The sequence below is a fragment of the Nannospalax galili genome, unplaced genomic scaffold (genome assembly GCF_000622305.1).
Source record: "Nannospalax galili isolate Female #2095 unplaced genomic scaffold, S.galili_v1.0 scaffold800, whole genome shotgun sequence".
In the NCBI taxonomy this organism is placed as follows: domain Eukaryota; kingdom Metazoa; phylum Chordata; class Mammalia; order Rodentia; family Spalacidae; genus Nannospalax; species Nannospalax galili.
The window spans coordinates 3,677,586-3,693,529 of NW_008347125.1; the positions used below are offsets into that span (position 1 = coordinate 3,677,586).

A 15,944-nucleotide genomic window follows, 5' to 3' on the forward strand; every position below is an offset into this window, starting at 1 on the left:
TTCCTTCCTTCCTTCCTTCCTTCCTTCCTTCCTTCCTTCCTTCCTTCCTTTCAGAAAAAAAGTTCTGATTCTCAGAGAACAGTGGCCAGGAAGTAACAGAACCCATATTGGAACCTAGGTCTTCTGGGGCCAAATTCTGTATATGTCTTTTCACAAAGACCAGGAGTCAGAAACTGCCCTTTGGTTCCCAAAGATTTCCTCTTGGAGCTCATGTAGAAAGTGTGTAGATTGTTTTCTCACTCAGAATTTACCATCTATGCCCCTTTGCCAATTTCATTCATAGACTATTCAGAGAGACCCTTAGGCTCATCCACAACAATCTTCATCTTACACATGAGAAAACAGCCCAGAACACTGAAGTGACCTGCCTACAGTGACATGACTAGGGCTTGCTGTGACTCTTCTAGCTGCTAGTTCAGCACTATTTCTCTCTGTTATGTTACTTACATATGTGGTCATTTTTGATGTTGACTTAAACAACCATACTCTCTTTTCATAGCGTTTTATGGAAATAGAGAAGGATTACTAAATCAATCAATCTCTTCCTCTCCCTCCTCCCTCTCCCTCTTCTCCCTCTCTCCCTTTCCTCCCTCTCCTCCCTCCCTTTCCTCTCCCCCTTTCCCTCTTTCCCTCTGTCCCTTTCCTCCCTCTCCCTCTCCTTCTCCCTATCTCTTCCTCCCTCCCTCTCTCCTTCTACCCTTCCCTCTCTCCCCCCATCCTTCCCTCTCTCCCTCCCTCTCTTTCCTTTCTTCCTTCTTCTCCTTGGAAGGAGGCTCTTCTACCTTCTTCCCTACTAGTAAATAATTGGTTATGTTCCATTTGAACCCTACCTTCCCTTCCCATAAGTCCCATGATACAAGATGACAGCCATTTATGGTCTGGGCATTGGTTGGGTTACATTCTCTGCACTCCTCCCTACCAGTCCAAACAAACCAATAGCACACTGATTATTGGCCCTGACAGAATCTCATAATAGAACTTCACTTTGAGAAGATAGTGATCCACATCCTTAAGGGATTGGAGAGACACCTACAGAAAGCCCCAAAAGAAGCTATACTAAAGTCCACTCAAGAGTGTGTGTGTGTGTGTGTGTGTGTGTGTGTGTGTGTGTGTCCTTTCTGAATTTCAATAACATTCCCTTTCCTTTTCTTGAGCGTTCCTTTCAGAGAAGCTTTGGGTATTAAATGTTTGCCCCCTTTGTCAAAGGACTTTTAAGTACTGCATAATCCAGTGGCAGTATAAGATAAGAGTATCAGAGAAATTGAGTGCAAAAATTGGAGCTTAGGACACTGAAGAGCTTTTAAGTACTGACCTTGGGCAGTAAGTGTCCCTCTATGATTCTGTTAAATGGGGATAAATAATTCCCGTTCTACATGCCCCTTTAGGCTTACTGAGGGCCCAATAGAAGAAGGTCTGAGAAAGTGCTTCCCAAGATATGATGTCTGCTATTAGCACAAGGAACTGTGACTTTCTTTTTTTTTTTAATTTTATTATTTAAAATTTTATATGTGTGAGTGTATTGCCTGTATTTGTGTAAGTGTGCTCATGTTGTGCAATGCCCATGGAGGTCAGAAGAGGGTGTTGAATTCCCCCTAGAACTGGAGTTATGAATGGTTGTTAGCCACCATGTGGTGTTGGGAATCAAACCTGGGTCCTCTGCATGAGCAGCCAGTGCTCTTAACTGCTGAGCCATCTTCCAGCCCCAGAATTGTCTGCATGGTTCTTGGGAACGCTATGTGTTGCCAGCAGTCGATAGTAACAGTTGGAGAAGGAAGACCTTCAGTGAATTTTCTTAGTAGACATTCATCTCCTCTCGCTCCCCTTCAGTGACACTGGTTTCCCAGAAACACTGCTTCATTTTCCATGTATTCTCAGTAGCTATTGTAGTTCCCAAAGTAAACCTCTCCACCAGTGCAAGTGGTGTCTTTTTAGCTCTCAATTTACCTCTTTATTGGAGATTTGCCTTTTCAAATATGAAGAAATTTGTGTCTCAGACTCATTCTAGTTAGGAAAAATAAAGCTATTTTTTAATTTTTCTGAATTAAATACAATAATTGTATTAGATATAATGCAGTACAATAACATACAATAAAACAATGATAATTGCAAACAAGTTGCAAAATGTAAAAAAAGGAAAATATTAACTGTAAGTCTACCACAACAACATTTTTGTGAATCTCACAGAGATCTACCTGCCTCTGCCTCCCAAGGGCTAGGATTAAATGCATATGCCACCATGCCCAGCCAGTCATGCACATCTTTTTATCTTACACAAATAGCAAAGGGTATATGCAATAATTATCAGATGCATGTATGCTATTTTGCATGTGGCTAATACTTAAAAAAATACTCCAAGCCCAGTGGTCCCAGTAGGAAGTGAATGAGGTATGAAGTGTGTAGTGGAAAACTCATTCAGTCAAATATTTTTCTACTTATTTTGTTTAATTTTCTCTTTTAAAAAAAAATCTGTAGAACAAGGAGCATCACTGCCTCACATGATGAGATTGACTGAACATCATGCCTGGCACGTACCTTGTGCTGTAATTTGGATCTGGAAGTACCCCCTTGGCTCATGTGTTATGAGCTTTGTGCCCAGCTTGGTGCTGTTGGGAGTTGTTGGAAACCTGAAGAAATGAGCCCAGTAGGAGGGCTTCAGTTATTTGGGGGCATACCCTTGAAAGGGACAGTGGAACCATAGCCCATTCCTCCCTCCCTCCCTCCCTCCCCCCCTTCCTTTCCCTTTCTCTTCATAAGCTGAGTCCTCTTAATCATGTCACCTCTTTCTGCCATGACATGCTACTTAGACCCAAACAACTGGGCCAACCAACCGTGGAATGAAATGTCCAAAACTGCGAACTAAAATAAAGCCTTTTTCATTATAAGTTGATTATCTCAGATGTAGTAATAGAACACTAACACACCGTGTGCCCAATATATGTGAGTCTCAAGAAGTTAATGCTATTGCCAGGTATTATTTTAAGTGCTTGACACATACCAATTTATTCATAAGTGTAGGTCAGTGAAGGTGCTTTTATCATTCCTGTTTTACAAGAGAAACAAAATGACTTCCCAAGGTCAGACACCTGCTAGGTCATGGAGCCAGATTGAGAACTCAAGCAGCTGGCTCTTGAAATCCATATTATTCACACATATTTGAGAATCTGATGCTTCTTAGCATTGTTTCAAGTTCTAGGCTCCGAGTATTTACAGCTAGAGGCAACAAGACCTAGCACAGGTTTCATCAGTTTAATTGTCTCTAGTGGGGACCCTTGGTTGTTTTAACACTTGGTCCTGGCCTGAGAGGGCTCTGTGAGTAGAAAGACGGAAGTCAAGGCAGGCAAGATGCCTCAACAGTTAAAGGCATCTGCCACTCAGCCCTTGAGTTTGAACCCTCAGGCCCACATGGTAAAAAGGGAGAAAAGACTCCCACAAGTTGTCCTCTGACCTCCACACCCTGCCTTAGCACATAGGTATGTACACACACACACACACACACACACACACTAAGTGTGATTTTTTTAAAAAGAAAGATTAGAGTCAAAAGTAAATCTGCAACAGAGGCCACTCATTTAGTTTTCCCCTATTTACCCCTTTCCCATCTTTATGCAAGGTTGACATCCTGAAATAGGCTTATATTCAGAAGAAATCAGGAATATGCTAAGTGCCAATGATGAAGATTGTAGGCTTGGGTCCATTGAGTTGTTTTGGGGGCAGTAAAAGAAAGCAGTCAGAGTAGGTGCAAGTGGACCCAGGCCTGAGATGTACATAGACCATCAGTCTGAGGCTGAGGATTATACATGGCACTCCTGTCATTATCCAAGTCATGGGAGCAAAGTAGGTGAGCAGAAAGACAGAGGGGTTTTTAAGTACACACCTGTACCATGCCTGTGATTAAAAGTGCCTGATAGGATACAGCCTGAGGGAATGCAGATGGCTGCCTAGATTGTAAGGAATGATTAGAGAAACAAAAAAGGAGAGTAATGAAGGGATTGTGACCCAGAAGGTTAAGCCTCAGATAGACAGGTAGCAAAGGGTCAGTAACAAGAACAAGGGGCCTTTAGAGAAAGGGTAGTTCATTGAGAAGGCCTGGGAAACCTTTGACACATAGCTGCTTGGTCAGTCACCAGAAATTGAAGAATAGTTATGTTTGGCTAAGAGCAGAAGTCTGTGAATAAGGCCAGAAGTTCTTAAAGCCTTCCTCAGGCATTGAAGAAGCCTAGAATTCAGGCCTTGTCAGCCTCCTGGAGACACTGGGCAGGATTGAGGGGGGAAGTGCTGGGGAATCTGTTGCAGTCACATTAAGAGACCGCTAATCCAAGGGAAAGGGTAGATGATGGAATGGAGAGACATGGAGGACATGGAAGAAAACATAAAGCAAAACATGACTTGAAAACCAGAACATGACTTTTAAGAAGGCAAGGCAAATTGTCATGATATGAGTGTGCACATACACCCAGCATGAATCCAAAGGAAACTCTCCAAAGGGTTCCGAAGACAAACAGCCCTGTATAAAAGTACATGCCTACTTAATCACACAAGTCTCTCTGGTTGCTTTAAAATGAAGGCAGCAAAACTGTATTGGGTGTACTGTGCCAACGGTGTGTCAAAAGTTTGACTACACTCCCCCCTATGCCACTGCTCCCCCAAGAAAGCCTGCACCAAAAGTTAGGGTTCAAAGCCTATATAGAAAGTGACCAAAAGAAAAGATCCCACCTTCTTCAAAGCATGTTATGAATAACGTAATGCCTTAAAGAGTTTAAGGGCGTAGAGCCTCATTTTGAAAGCATTATACAAAATACTTCCCCAAAGGCCTGCCATGAACCTTTCACCATGCTGACCCCTGGGTGGGTAAAAGAACACAGTGAAAGAAAAGCTGGATGGGATCCCTGACCTGCTGAGCACACTGTTCACTAATGTGTGCAACTGATCAATTCTGTGAGTGATAAGCGCAGTAAAGGGAATGACTGGGTGCCAGGAAGGAGAATATTTGCATCAGATAAGGCAGCCTATGAGGGGTGGTGTTTGACCTGGAACCTGACAGCTAAAGAGCAGAGAGCCAGAAAATGGAAGGAATGTTCGAGATGAATGCAGAGCTTGGTGGGTTTGGGGAACTTCTGGGAATCTGAATGAGGTCTAGGTAAGGGGGAGAGGTTGAAGGATGGGCTAGAGTCAGCCCACTTGACTCCTTTGAGGCTGAGTGAAGGAGCACTTCAACATGCAATAGAAAAGCCAGATATAGTGGTGCATGCCTTTAATTTAGGCACTCAGGAGACAGAGGCTGGTCCAGCTTGATCTACATATCGAGTTTCTAGGCCAGCTGGGCTACAGGGAGACCCTCTCTCAAAAAACCAAAAATAAAGTGCATGGCAAGCTACAGTTTAGGGACTGACACAATCCACTTTGTTTAAAGGCTTTGCTGGCTGCTAAGCAGATACTGGGTTAGAGGGGCGTAGCAGCGGAGTGGTGAGACCAGAGAGAAAGCTGTGCCTACTGTATGACACAACACAAAGGAAGAAGTGACTGATTCCAATAGATGAAGCCAAGCCTGGGTTGTAATAGTCCATACCAAGTAGGCATGACTCCTCCATTTACCTCCTTCCTTTTTAGGGAAGGAAAAAAAAAAGAATAAATTTAGTATAAGCCAGGATCTAAAAGGACTGGAGAGACCATTTTAATCAGTTCAGATTCCTGTCTTCTACTCCAGCTCCCCCTTGTCTTTCCATAATTTTTATAGTGTTCGACCAAGCCACAGGAACAGAATGATCTGGAACTTTATCTTCTTGTACCTCCTGAAGCTCAGTTCAGAAAGCAGTTAATGGACTCTATTAAAATGCCACACAGAAAAGCAGTCAATTGTTCAGGAGTCAGGAATAGTAAGGGGCAGAATGTGCTCATCCTAAGAGGTAGAGGTAGGTGGTTGGCCTGGGTTTCCTTATTTCTCTCTCTCTTTTTTCTCTCTCTCTTTCTCTACCTCCCTCCCTCCCCCTCTCTCCCTCCCTCCCTCCCTCACCAGGTAACCTGGAACCATGTAGACCAGGTTGGCCTCAGTTTCACAGAGATCCATCTGCCTCTGCCTCCCAAGTAAGTGCTCTGATTAAAGAAGGGTGCCGCCACGCCTGGTGCTCTTGTTTCTTTCTTGTGAGGGAGAAAGAGGCCACAGTGGCTCCTTGTAGTTTCATATCATATAGTGCTTCAGCTCTGCTCACCCTTTTCATGTTAGCTTAGACTCCTAGTTTATCACTTGCTTTTTAAAGATTTTACTGTTTTTACTTTATTTTATGTGTGAATATATTACCTCTACATGTGTAAGTACATCTGTGTGGTGCAGTGCTAGCAGAGGTCAGAAGAGGACATTGGATCCCCTGGAACTGGAGTTACAGATGGCTGTGAGCCCCCACGTGGGTGCTGGGAACTGAACCCAAGTCCTCTGCAAGAGCAGCCAGTGCTCTTAACCACTGAGCCACCTCCTCAGTCCCTTCTTTTTAAAAAATATTTTTTTATTTTTATTCCTAGTTTTATCACTTATGCTTGTCATATTGTGATTGAGGCAGAGAATAGCAAGAAACAGTGTAGAACAACCCCAAGAGCTGTCTGTCTGCTTAGTGCTACTGACAAGTTGTGAGTTAGGTTACAGATTTATTGAACATTGAACAGTACTTCATTCATTCAACAAATATTGATTGGCTGGCTAGCTGGGGCTGCTTATCTTCCTTGAGTAGTGGAAGAGGAACCTACTAGCTCATAGTTGGAGGATGGTGTGAATGGTACTTTACTGTGCTGCTCTGTGCCTGGGGGCAGGGGTAGGGGCCACACCTGTTTTCACTCCTACTTTGTTGGGAAAGGCTTCCTGGAAGAAGTGAAGTCCACACTGAAACCTGGGGACAAGCTAGCAGGGATGGCTCCTTCAGGGACATGGCCTGTGGAGCTGGATAGCCATGTGGTTATTTTAGTATTTTCACTTGAAGCCATTTTGCTGATTACAGGGTGCTGACAGTGTATTTTGGGGGTGTCTTTTAAGTAAAAAGTAATCTCATTTGAGCCAGGCGTGGTGGCACATGCCTTTAATCCCAGCACTCGTAGGCAGAGGCAAGGTGGATCTCTGTGAGTTCGAGGCCAGCCTGGTCTCCATTAGGGAATCCAGGCCAGCTGCGGCTACAGACCAAGCGTGGTGGTGCACACCTATAGTCCCAGCACTTGGGAGGCAGAGGCAGGCAGATCTCTGTGAGTTCAAGCCCAGCCTGGTCTACATAGTGAGTTCCAGGACAGCTGGGGCTACAGGAAGACCGTCTCAAAAAAAAAAAAAAAACAAAACTCATTTGGTAATTTTCAGTTTATGATCCCATGATCACCATCACTCCACCAAATTTGGGTTACTAATTCTAAGGTCTGCATAATTTATGATATACTGAAAAATTTTGAAACTGCTGAACTGAAAGGAAGAAGAGAGTGGTTGTCTGTGATTTTAGTCCCAAGCGAATATGAGTCCGTGTGTGATCTGAGCCAAGATACACAACCTCTCTGTCTTAGTGGGTTCTCCTGGAAACACGTCTTAGAAAAATATTCCTCATCTGTTCTTCTTCATAAAGAAGTTTCAGGAATAACTCCCAACATTTGGGAAAACATACATATCCTTTTGTAAGAACGACATGGAACAGTTTGCCTGAGGCATGTGGTACCATAAGGACACCTTTGGCAGATGAGACCAAAGTGCCTGAGACCAAAGTGCCTGTGGACTGTCAATTACCAGTGGCAGAGGAGCCTGTGGTGGGTGGGGAGACATATATTCTGGAGATGGAGTTTAATGAGATAGACATTCACCATGCAGGTAAGTGGTTCTGTGTACAAATGAGGCAAGTGAGAAAAGGGCAAAGTAATGAACCAGGGCTCTGACGTAACAGGCCCCCATGTTTACTCTAGGCCTTTGGAGTCACTGTGGGGTTCTTTTTCATTAGCACATATGAGTTTAAAAGTGCTAATTTGTTGGCCAGATTCTTCCAGACAAGGCTGAAGCAGGAAAGGTGTGCTGTGGATGCTGGCAGTGCTTCTAGCACTGTCCAATCTGATTCCTACATCACGTGGTGTCTTCCAACTCACCCACTTGGATTTTTGGTCCCTCTGTCTGGCTTAGAAGCAGCTCAAGGAAGAAAAATGGGGATTAGGAGCCTGTGTTGCAGTCAAATGTTCAGATGGGTTTCAGGAATCTCATACCCAGCTGCCCTGATCCTCTGAGGTGACAGGTGGCTGGCCACCATGACTTTAGAGGGCAGTGCTGAGGCTGTCTCTGCCTGTTGATGATCCTTAGAAAGATGAAATGACCCCATGTGCCTCATGCACATGGTTTGTTCTTCTTGCCCACCCATAGCCTGTGACACCCGCAACCCGTGGCTGTCTCTAGGTGTGTCCAGGAAGGGGGACTGAGAAAAGAAAAGACCTGATCTCAGAGGCTAAGCCACAGTACAGAAAGGACAGAGCCAACACTTGTGGTTTAGGCAAAAATGAGGAAGTTATTAAATGCCACAAAGGTTTTCTGAAAGGTCAGGCCTGGCTAGGATTGTTTCCTCCCAAAAGAGGACATTAAGGGGAGACCTGGAAAGGAAAAGCCCAATCCCTTGTAGAAGAGTGGATAATACCAGTGGCTGGTGTTAGAGTGTGCTTGCTCTCTTTCTTTTTTACTTTTAAAATTACATTTATTTGTAAACGGGAGCAAAGGAGAATTTGTGTAAGTTGGTTCTCTCTTCCAAGTGGGTCTCAAGGATTGAACTCAGGTCACCAAACTTACCAGCACCTTTACCTGCTAAGCCATCTTGCCGACTGTTGGAGTAGACTTTGTACATTCATGAAATCTTTACATTTGGGTGTTGGATAAGGAGATGCCTTTGACTCCACTTTCTTCTTAATTTTAAGCCAAATTGCTATCTGGTTGGTACCTCTAGGGTTTTGTGAAGATTGCATGATAAATTCTGCAGAAGGTTTTTGCCTATTAATGCTCACTGTCTAAGGTTTTCTATTCTTTTTTTTTTAAAAAAATTATTTTAGCCGGGTATGGTGGCACATGCCTTTAATCCCAGCACTTGGGAGGCAGAGGCAGACAGATCTTTGTGAGTTTGAGGCCAGCCTGGTCTACATAGTGAGTTCTAGGGCAACTGGGGCTACAGGGAGACCCTGTCTCAAAAAGACAAAAAAGAAAAATATATTATTTTGTGTGTATGAGTATATTCCCTGCATTAATGCAAATGCACCTGTGTCATACAGTGGCCATGGAAGTGATAAGAGGACATTAGATCCCCTGGAACTGGAGTTACAAATGGTTGTTAGATGCCATGTGGGTGTTGGGTGGTTTGATTCCCAGCACCTGCATAGCAGCTACACAATTTTCAAACCCTGCTCAGGCCATAGCAAGCACTAAGGTATAGAGAAAATACTGCCCCAGTAATGGAAACAGTCACCTCTGCAGCACCCTAAAATCAAAACAATCTTTTTATTTACCTTGGGATTTAAGGAAGAGGCTCTTTCACATCCATTCTATACACTAGGAAATAGGAGACCAGATGGACAGGCTTATTCTTAACAGCTGCTCATTAATCCTTCTCCTTTGACCAAAGCACATGCAAGATACGGGTACAGCCTCAATGCGCCACAGCAGTTGGATCTTAGAGGCTTAGAAATACCCTTGAAGACAAACTGCCAACACCACTTACAGGATGATAAATCCCCTTCCAGGACTCGAGAGATGGCTCAGTGGGTAAAAACACTTGTTCACAGCCTGACAACCCGAGTTTGATTCCTGGAACCCATGTAAAGGCTGGATACAGTGGTGTATATGTGTGATCCCAACACTCCTGTGAGGGAGATGAGAGGCAGAGATGGGAGAATCTTCTGGAAGCTCCTGGGCTAGCTAGCCTGGAATATACAGCTCAGCAGAAACAAGAGAGACCCTGCCTCAAAAATGTGGGAGGAGAGATTGATGCCCCAAGGTTGCCCATTGACCACTTGTGCACCAGAGCATGTCCATACCCACACTCTCACATGCACACCCACACTCTCACATGCACACCCACACTCTCACATACACACCCACACTCTCACATACACACCCACACTCTCACATGCACATCACACACAGTAATACTAACAATAAGCTTTTAAAATCCACTTCAGAGTTGGAAGCAGGGAGTCTGATAAAGAAAAGACACCGAGAGTATGGAATCTGGTCCCAAGACTCCTAAGAAGGAGCATGTTCATTCCCATAGTGGGATGCATTGGCAATGTGGGGCTTGAAATATTTCTCTGGCTTCCTGGAGTGTGGAGGGGAGGAGGTATGGGAATGGTGTTAGGGCCTGGGAGTAGGAGGCTGGATTTAAATGATGGCACAGAAGCCTTGCCTCCCAATGCAGTGGCATCTAAACAATCTGAAGTAGTTCGAGCTCAAGAGTTGGCATGTGCCTCTGAGTGCCCACCCACTGAACAGAGCAAGGGGCTGTGACACTTTGAGATCCAGTGCCATGCAGCGAGCTGAGAAACCAACCAGTTCAAATTTTCATTCACCTTCCTGCACTGAATTATAATAGTCAAACTGAGGCTGGGGGTGTGCTCAGTAGTAGAACATTTGTCTAGTGCTTACAAGCCCTGGGCTCAACCCCTGAAGACTACAAATCTGGCTTTGTGCATGTCAGGCAAGTGTTCTGCCACTGAACTACATCCAAAATCCTGTGTTAATGCATCTTTGATAGAAAAATCTTCATTTTCGAAGACTAGATAATATACTTGATTGGCCACAAAAACCTAGACAGGAAAGGTAGAAGACCCTCAGTAATGAGAAAATGTAGAAGACCTCAGTAATGGATTTGCCTTCTTTAGGGCAGAGAACTTTGTTGGGGCAAGTATGGTTCTTGTACCTAGCTTCGCTGCTTTATCTGCCTCCAGTCTGTTTTCGTGTGTTTTCCCAGTGAGATTCCTCTGTGCTCCTCACTCTGAAACCTATTATGCTCAGCTTCTTATTTTCTTATTTTTAACAGAGATGTGTATGCAGACCCAGGCCATGCAGATCCAAGTGCCTCTAACTCCTTCAACCCAGAGCAGCTCACCTCTGGCCCCCAGCACAGGAAAGCAACGTGGTCAGGAGGGGTGAAACTTCGGCTGAAGCAGAGGTAAGACATATGGAGATCAGCGCTGAGCAGTGCAGAAAAAGGCTTGTCTGCTCAAAAGAGAATTGGAGGCCAGGATGGTTCAAGACAGGCTGGTAGGAAAGGAAAGGAGCACAACAAAGAGGCCACATAAGTCAAAGTTCAGAAGGACGACTTTGTTTGCTTTTGGTGCTAGGGATTGAACCCAAGGTTCCTGATAGGCAAGTGCTGTACCATAAAGCTATATCCCTACATCCCTAGCTCCTGGGGATTCAAGATAGGATTTCACTGTGTTCAGGCTGGCCTTGAATTCACTGTGTCACCCAGACTAACATTGAACTTGCAAACCTCAAACCTTCTGCCTCCACCTTACCTAGTGTCAGGATTACAGGCATGCCTCAAACTAGTCTCTCTGTTTCTCTGTCTCTCTGTCTCTGTCTCTCTCGCTCTTTCTCTCTCCCTCTGTCTCTGCCTCTCACTTTCTCCCTGTCTCTCTCTCTCTCTCTCTCTCTCTCTCTCTCTCCCTCCCTCTCTTTCCTCTCTCTTTCTCTTTCCCGCTCTCTTTCCTTTTTTTATTTCTTTTGAGCTTAGGCAGCCCTGGAATTTGTTATATAGTCCAGGCTACCCTTAATCTCACAACTCTTTTGTCTTAGCCTCCTGAGTGCAGAAATTTCAGATGTGTGTCACTATACCTGACAAGGGTGAAAAAAAACTTTAAAAAGATTTATTATTTTATGTGTGTGAGTGTTTTTCTGCATGTGCACCACATACATGCCTGATGCCCATATAAGCTGGAAGAGAGTGTCATATCCATTGAAACTAGAGTGACAGGCAGTTGTGAGTTGCCATGTGGGTGCTAGAAACCAAACCCAGGTCCTCTGGAAGAGAAGTGAGTGCTCTTAACCACTGAGTCATCTCTCTTGCCCCAGGAGATATATAACACAGGGGAGCTGTGCAGTCGAACAACCTTGAATTCAGACCTCAGCTCTGCCACCTGTTGTGTAACTGTAGGCATGTTGCTTGCATTTCTCCATTCCACTTTACAGAGTGCATTGCTGAAAGGACTGAAAAGTTGACACACACAAAGCACTTAGGATTCTGCTCACATGTCAACCAGTGATGGTTATCATTCTACCAATTGTCCTCATTTCAGTTTGGGATGTTGTTTTGTCCACATGATGACCTGCAGGATCAATAAAGTAAACATTGGAAATTTGCACACTGGGATTATCCATGTTTAAGATACGCATATGTGTATAAAATATGTTATATATAGTAAAACAACAGACATATTTGATATTTGCATTAAGTTCTTTATAATATTCCATTTGAAGAAAAAAATTCAAAAACAATTTGAATGTGCTGAAGGTCTAGAGAAGCCAGATGCCTGGCCGCTGGGGGTGGTCAGGTGGGGCTCAGGTTGGACTCAGAAGAAACCAGTACAGGGTTGCTCTTGGCAACAGGCGAAGGGGCAGACGGTCTGTTCCCTTTGGCTTTGTATCTTCACAGTGTAGAGACCTCACTTCCCTAACAGGTATCTGCAGGGCTATGTAGGTAAATCTTGTACCACTGCCAAGCCTCAGGGCCCGGAAGTTGTTTGGATGTTGCTGCTCTAACCTGGGAAGAAAAGATCCAAGACTCCAAGTGAAGCCAGGCCTGATGGCAAGAGCTGAGACAGATTTGAGATGAATGAGAATTAATAATAGATGAGAGTAGAGAAAAGGAGAGGAAAAATTCAAGAGTGGGTTCCAGGGACGCTGCTATTTGGGGATATTGGTAGGAGTGTTGGCCAATGCTGGGAAAACAGGAAGAGCAGAGCCTGTCTGCTGGTGAAGAGTATGAATTCCTCAGAGCTTGGTGTGTCAAATAATTAAAATATTTTGTAGGGCCGAAGAGATAGCTCAGTCAATAGAGTGCTAGAGGACCCGTGTTTGGTCTCTGAAACCTGTGTAAAAACCCAGGCATGGTTGTGGAGACCTAAAATCCAAGAGTTGGGGAGATAGGCATGAGGATATCTAGGGCTTGCTGGCCAGCCAGCCTACCTGTGCCTGTGCAATGACACATGAGGTTGTTCTCTGGTCTCTATACTCATACATGTGCATGTGAATACACATACAAAATATTGTGCAAAGCAATCCCTAAAAAGTTGAATGAAACAAATGAACTTAAATGTCTCTATTTGGTAGCCTAACCATAAAGAAACTGCCTTCTAAACTAGACAGGGATGCTGGGCAGTGGGGTGCATGCTGTAATTCTAGCTCCTTGTGGAGTTCATGACCAGCCTGGAAATATAGCAAGACCTTTTCCTAAACAAGAACAAGCAGAAAACTAGTCAGAGTTGTCACATTCAGCATGGTCAAAACTGGCCAACAGTGCTGTCTATATGAAGGAAGAATGGAAGGGAGAAAGTGGGTACATGATTTCCTTCTTAAAAAGTCCTAAGCTTTAGGCTGGAAACAGCTCAGTTAGTAGAGTGTTTGCCTAGCATGATGGAAGTCTTGGGTTCAGTTTCCAGCACTGCATAAACTGCACATGGTGGTCATGTCGCCTGTAGTCAGGAAGCAGAGAGATGGATGCATGTGCTCAGCTCGCTTTCTCCTTTTGTCCTTTTTATTCAGTCTAGGATCCCAGACCATGGTTTGGTCTATTCATATTCAGGGTAGGTCTTCCCTCCTTAGCTATACCTCTCTGGAAACCCCTCACAGGCATGACCAGAGCTGTGTCTCCTAGGTGATTGTAAATCTAGTCATGGTGACAGTGAGGAGGGACTGAACAGAACACTTGGAGTTGTTCTCAGCCCATTATCTTCAGATCCTAATCCCTATTCTAGCTTTGATTTTTTGAGACAGGGTCTCCCTGTAGCCCCAGCTGTCCTGGAACTCACTATGTAGACCAGGCTGTCCTTGAACTCACAGAGATCCACCTGCCTCTGACTCTGGAGTGTTGGGATTAAAGGCGTGCACCACACCCGGCTGCTTTGATTATTTTAAAATCATTTTTTAGGCTCATAAAAGTAGTACTAGAGATTTCCCAAACACCTGCCATCCAACTTTTCCTAATGTTAGTACCTTTTATGACATAGTAAAAGTATCAAACTAAGAAATTAGCACTAGTAATAGATAATACTACAGACTTTACGACTCTAGAAAACTGAAGACTTTACAGATTAACCATTTTCTCTTCCTTATAAACCTTTTCTGTTTAGGAGGGCTACATTATGGTTTTCACATTTCTTTAGGTTTCTCTGATCTGCGACATTTCTTAGTCTTTCCTTGGCTTTTATGACTGACATTTTTATTGTTATTTTTTCATTTATTTATTGATTGATCTTTTTTTTTGAGACAGGGTCTCCCAGCTGGCCTGGAACTCACTATGTAGAACAGGTTGGCCTTGAACTCACAGAGATCTGCCTGCCTTTGCCTCCAGAGTGCTGGGATTAAAGACGTGTGCCACCATGCCCCTTGACTGACAGTTAAAAAAATTATTTATTTATTTGGGGGGAGTACCAGTGTGCGTAAGTGGAAGTCAGAGGACAACTTGAAGGAGTTGGCTGTCCCCTTTCAACATGTGGGTCCTAGAGATCAAGCTCCTTTGTCAGACTTGACAGCAGATGCCTTTACCCATTGAGCCATCTTGTCAGCCCTGATGTATTGCCAGTATCCCTTCAGGTCAATGGTTGCTGGTTTTGTTTCATTTTGTTTGCCACTATTAGGTTTGAACCCAGGACATCATGTACGTAGGTCAAGCTTTCTGCCATTGAGTACATCCCCAGTGGTGATCTTGACATTTTTTAAAAGAAACACCCACTTATTTTGTAAAATGCCTTCAATTTGGAGATATCTAATGCTTTCTCTCATGGTGAAATTGAGGCTTAGGCATTTTTGGTAGGAATACCACTCAAGTGTGTGTGTCTTTCCTAGTGTATCACATAAGGGTTTTTGTGATACTGATGTTTCATTCCTGCAGACACTAACTTTGGTTATGGTGAAGTAGCTATGCTTCTCACTGCAAGGGTGCTGTTTGTCCTTTTGTTATTCCTAAGTACTTGAGCAGAACTTGGAGGCTATGCAAATGGCCTGTTTCTCTTCAGGCCTTCTTCATTAACTTGGACATCTGTTGATATTGTCTGTGACAACTCTACCTAGAACCATTCCATATTTCCTCCATTCTAGTTATTCATCAGAATTCTTCTGTAGGAAAGAACAGTTTCTTCTCTCCCTTTATTTATCTAGTGATTGACTTATAGCAGTGAGGACTTCCTATTTATTTTATCCTGAGGGTTGTAATCCCACACTCTTGTCATTTATGCTGTTGCTTCAGATTGTCCGAGTCTTGGCCATTGGAAACGATTTCAGGCTAGCTCTGGTCTGAATCCTAGTCTGAAATATATAAAGAGTTGAGGTGCTTCAGCCTCTTTTTCTTACTGGTACAGAAACAAACAGTGATGTGCTTGCCATCTGTAGAGTCCTACACGTCAGTAGTGAGCATGTCACCAAGACCTTTGCTGTGATTTTTGAAACTGGAAACTATTAGGGTCAGTTCATGAACCAAATACAAGTTACCAGAACTATATGTCGCTACTTCTTTATTTAGAAAATAACCATCAAGCATTTTTCTCATTGTTTATAGCAGGAAAGAAGGAAGGAAGGGGGGCTGGAGAGATGGCTCAGCGGTTAAGAATACTGGGTGTTCTTGCAGAAGACCTGGATTCGAATCCCAGCACCCACATGGCAGCTGACAACTGTTCATAACTCTAGTTCCAGGGGATCTGACAGTCTCTTCTGTCCTCCGCGGGCATTGCACGACACGGGTGTACTTACC

At 43.9% G+C, this 15,944-nt stretch overlaps 1 protein-coding gene across 5 annotated transcripts in view; it reads left to right on the forward strand.

Moving 5' to 3' along the window:
* Positions 1-15,944, forward strand: part of Shroom3 (shroom family member 3) — a 369,823-nt gene that overhangs the window by 287,494 nt on the left and 66,385 nt on the right. For all 5 annotated transcript variants that reach the window (XM_029568529.1, XM_029568528.1, XM_029568532.1 and 2 more), the window contains one exon: positions 11,016-11,147. In XM_029568529.1, the coding sequence (XP_029424389.1) occupies positions 11,016-11,147 (132 nt within the window). The remainder of the gene's footprint in view (positions 1-11,015; positions 11,148-15,944) is intronic.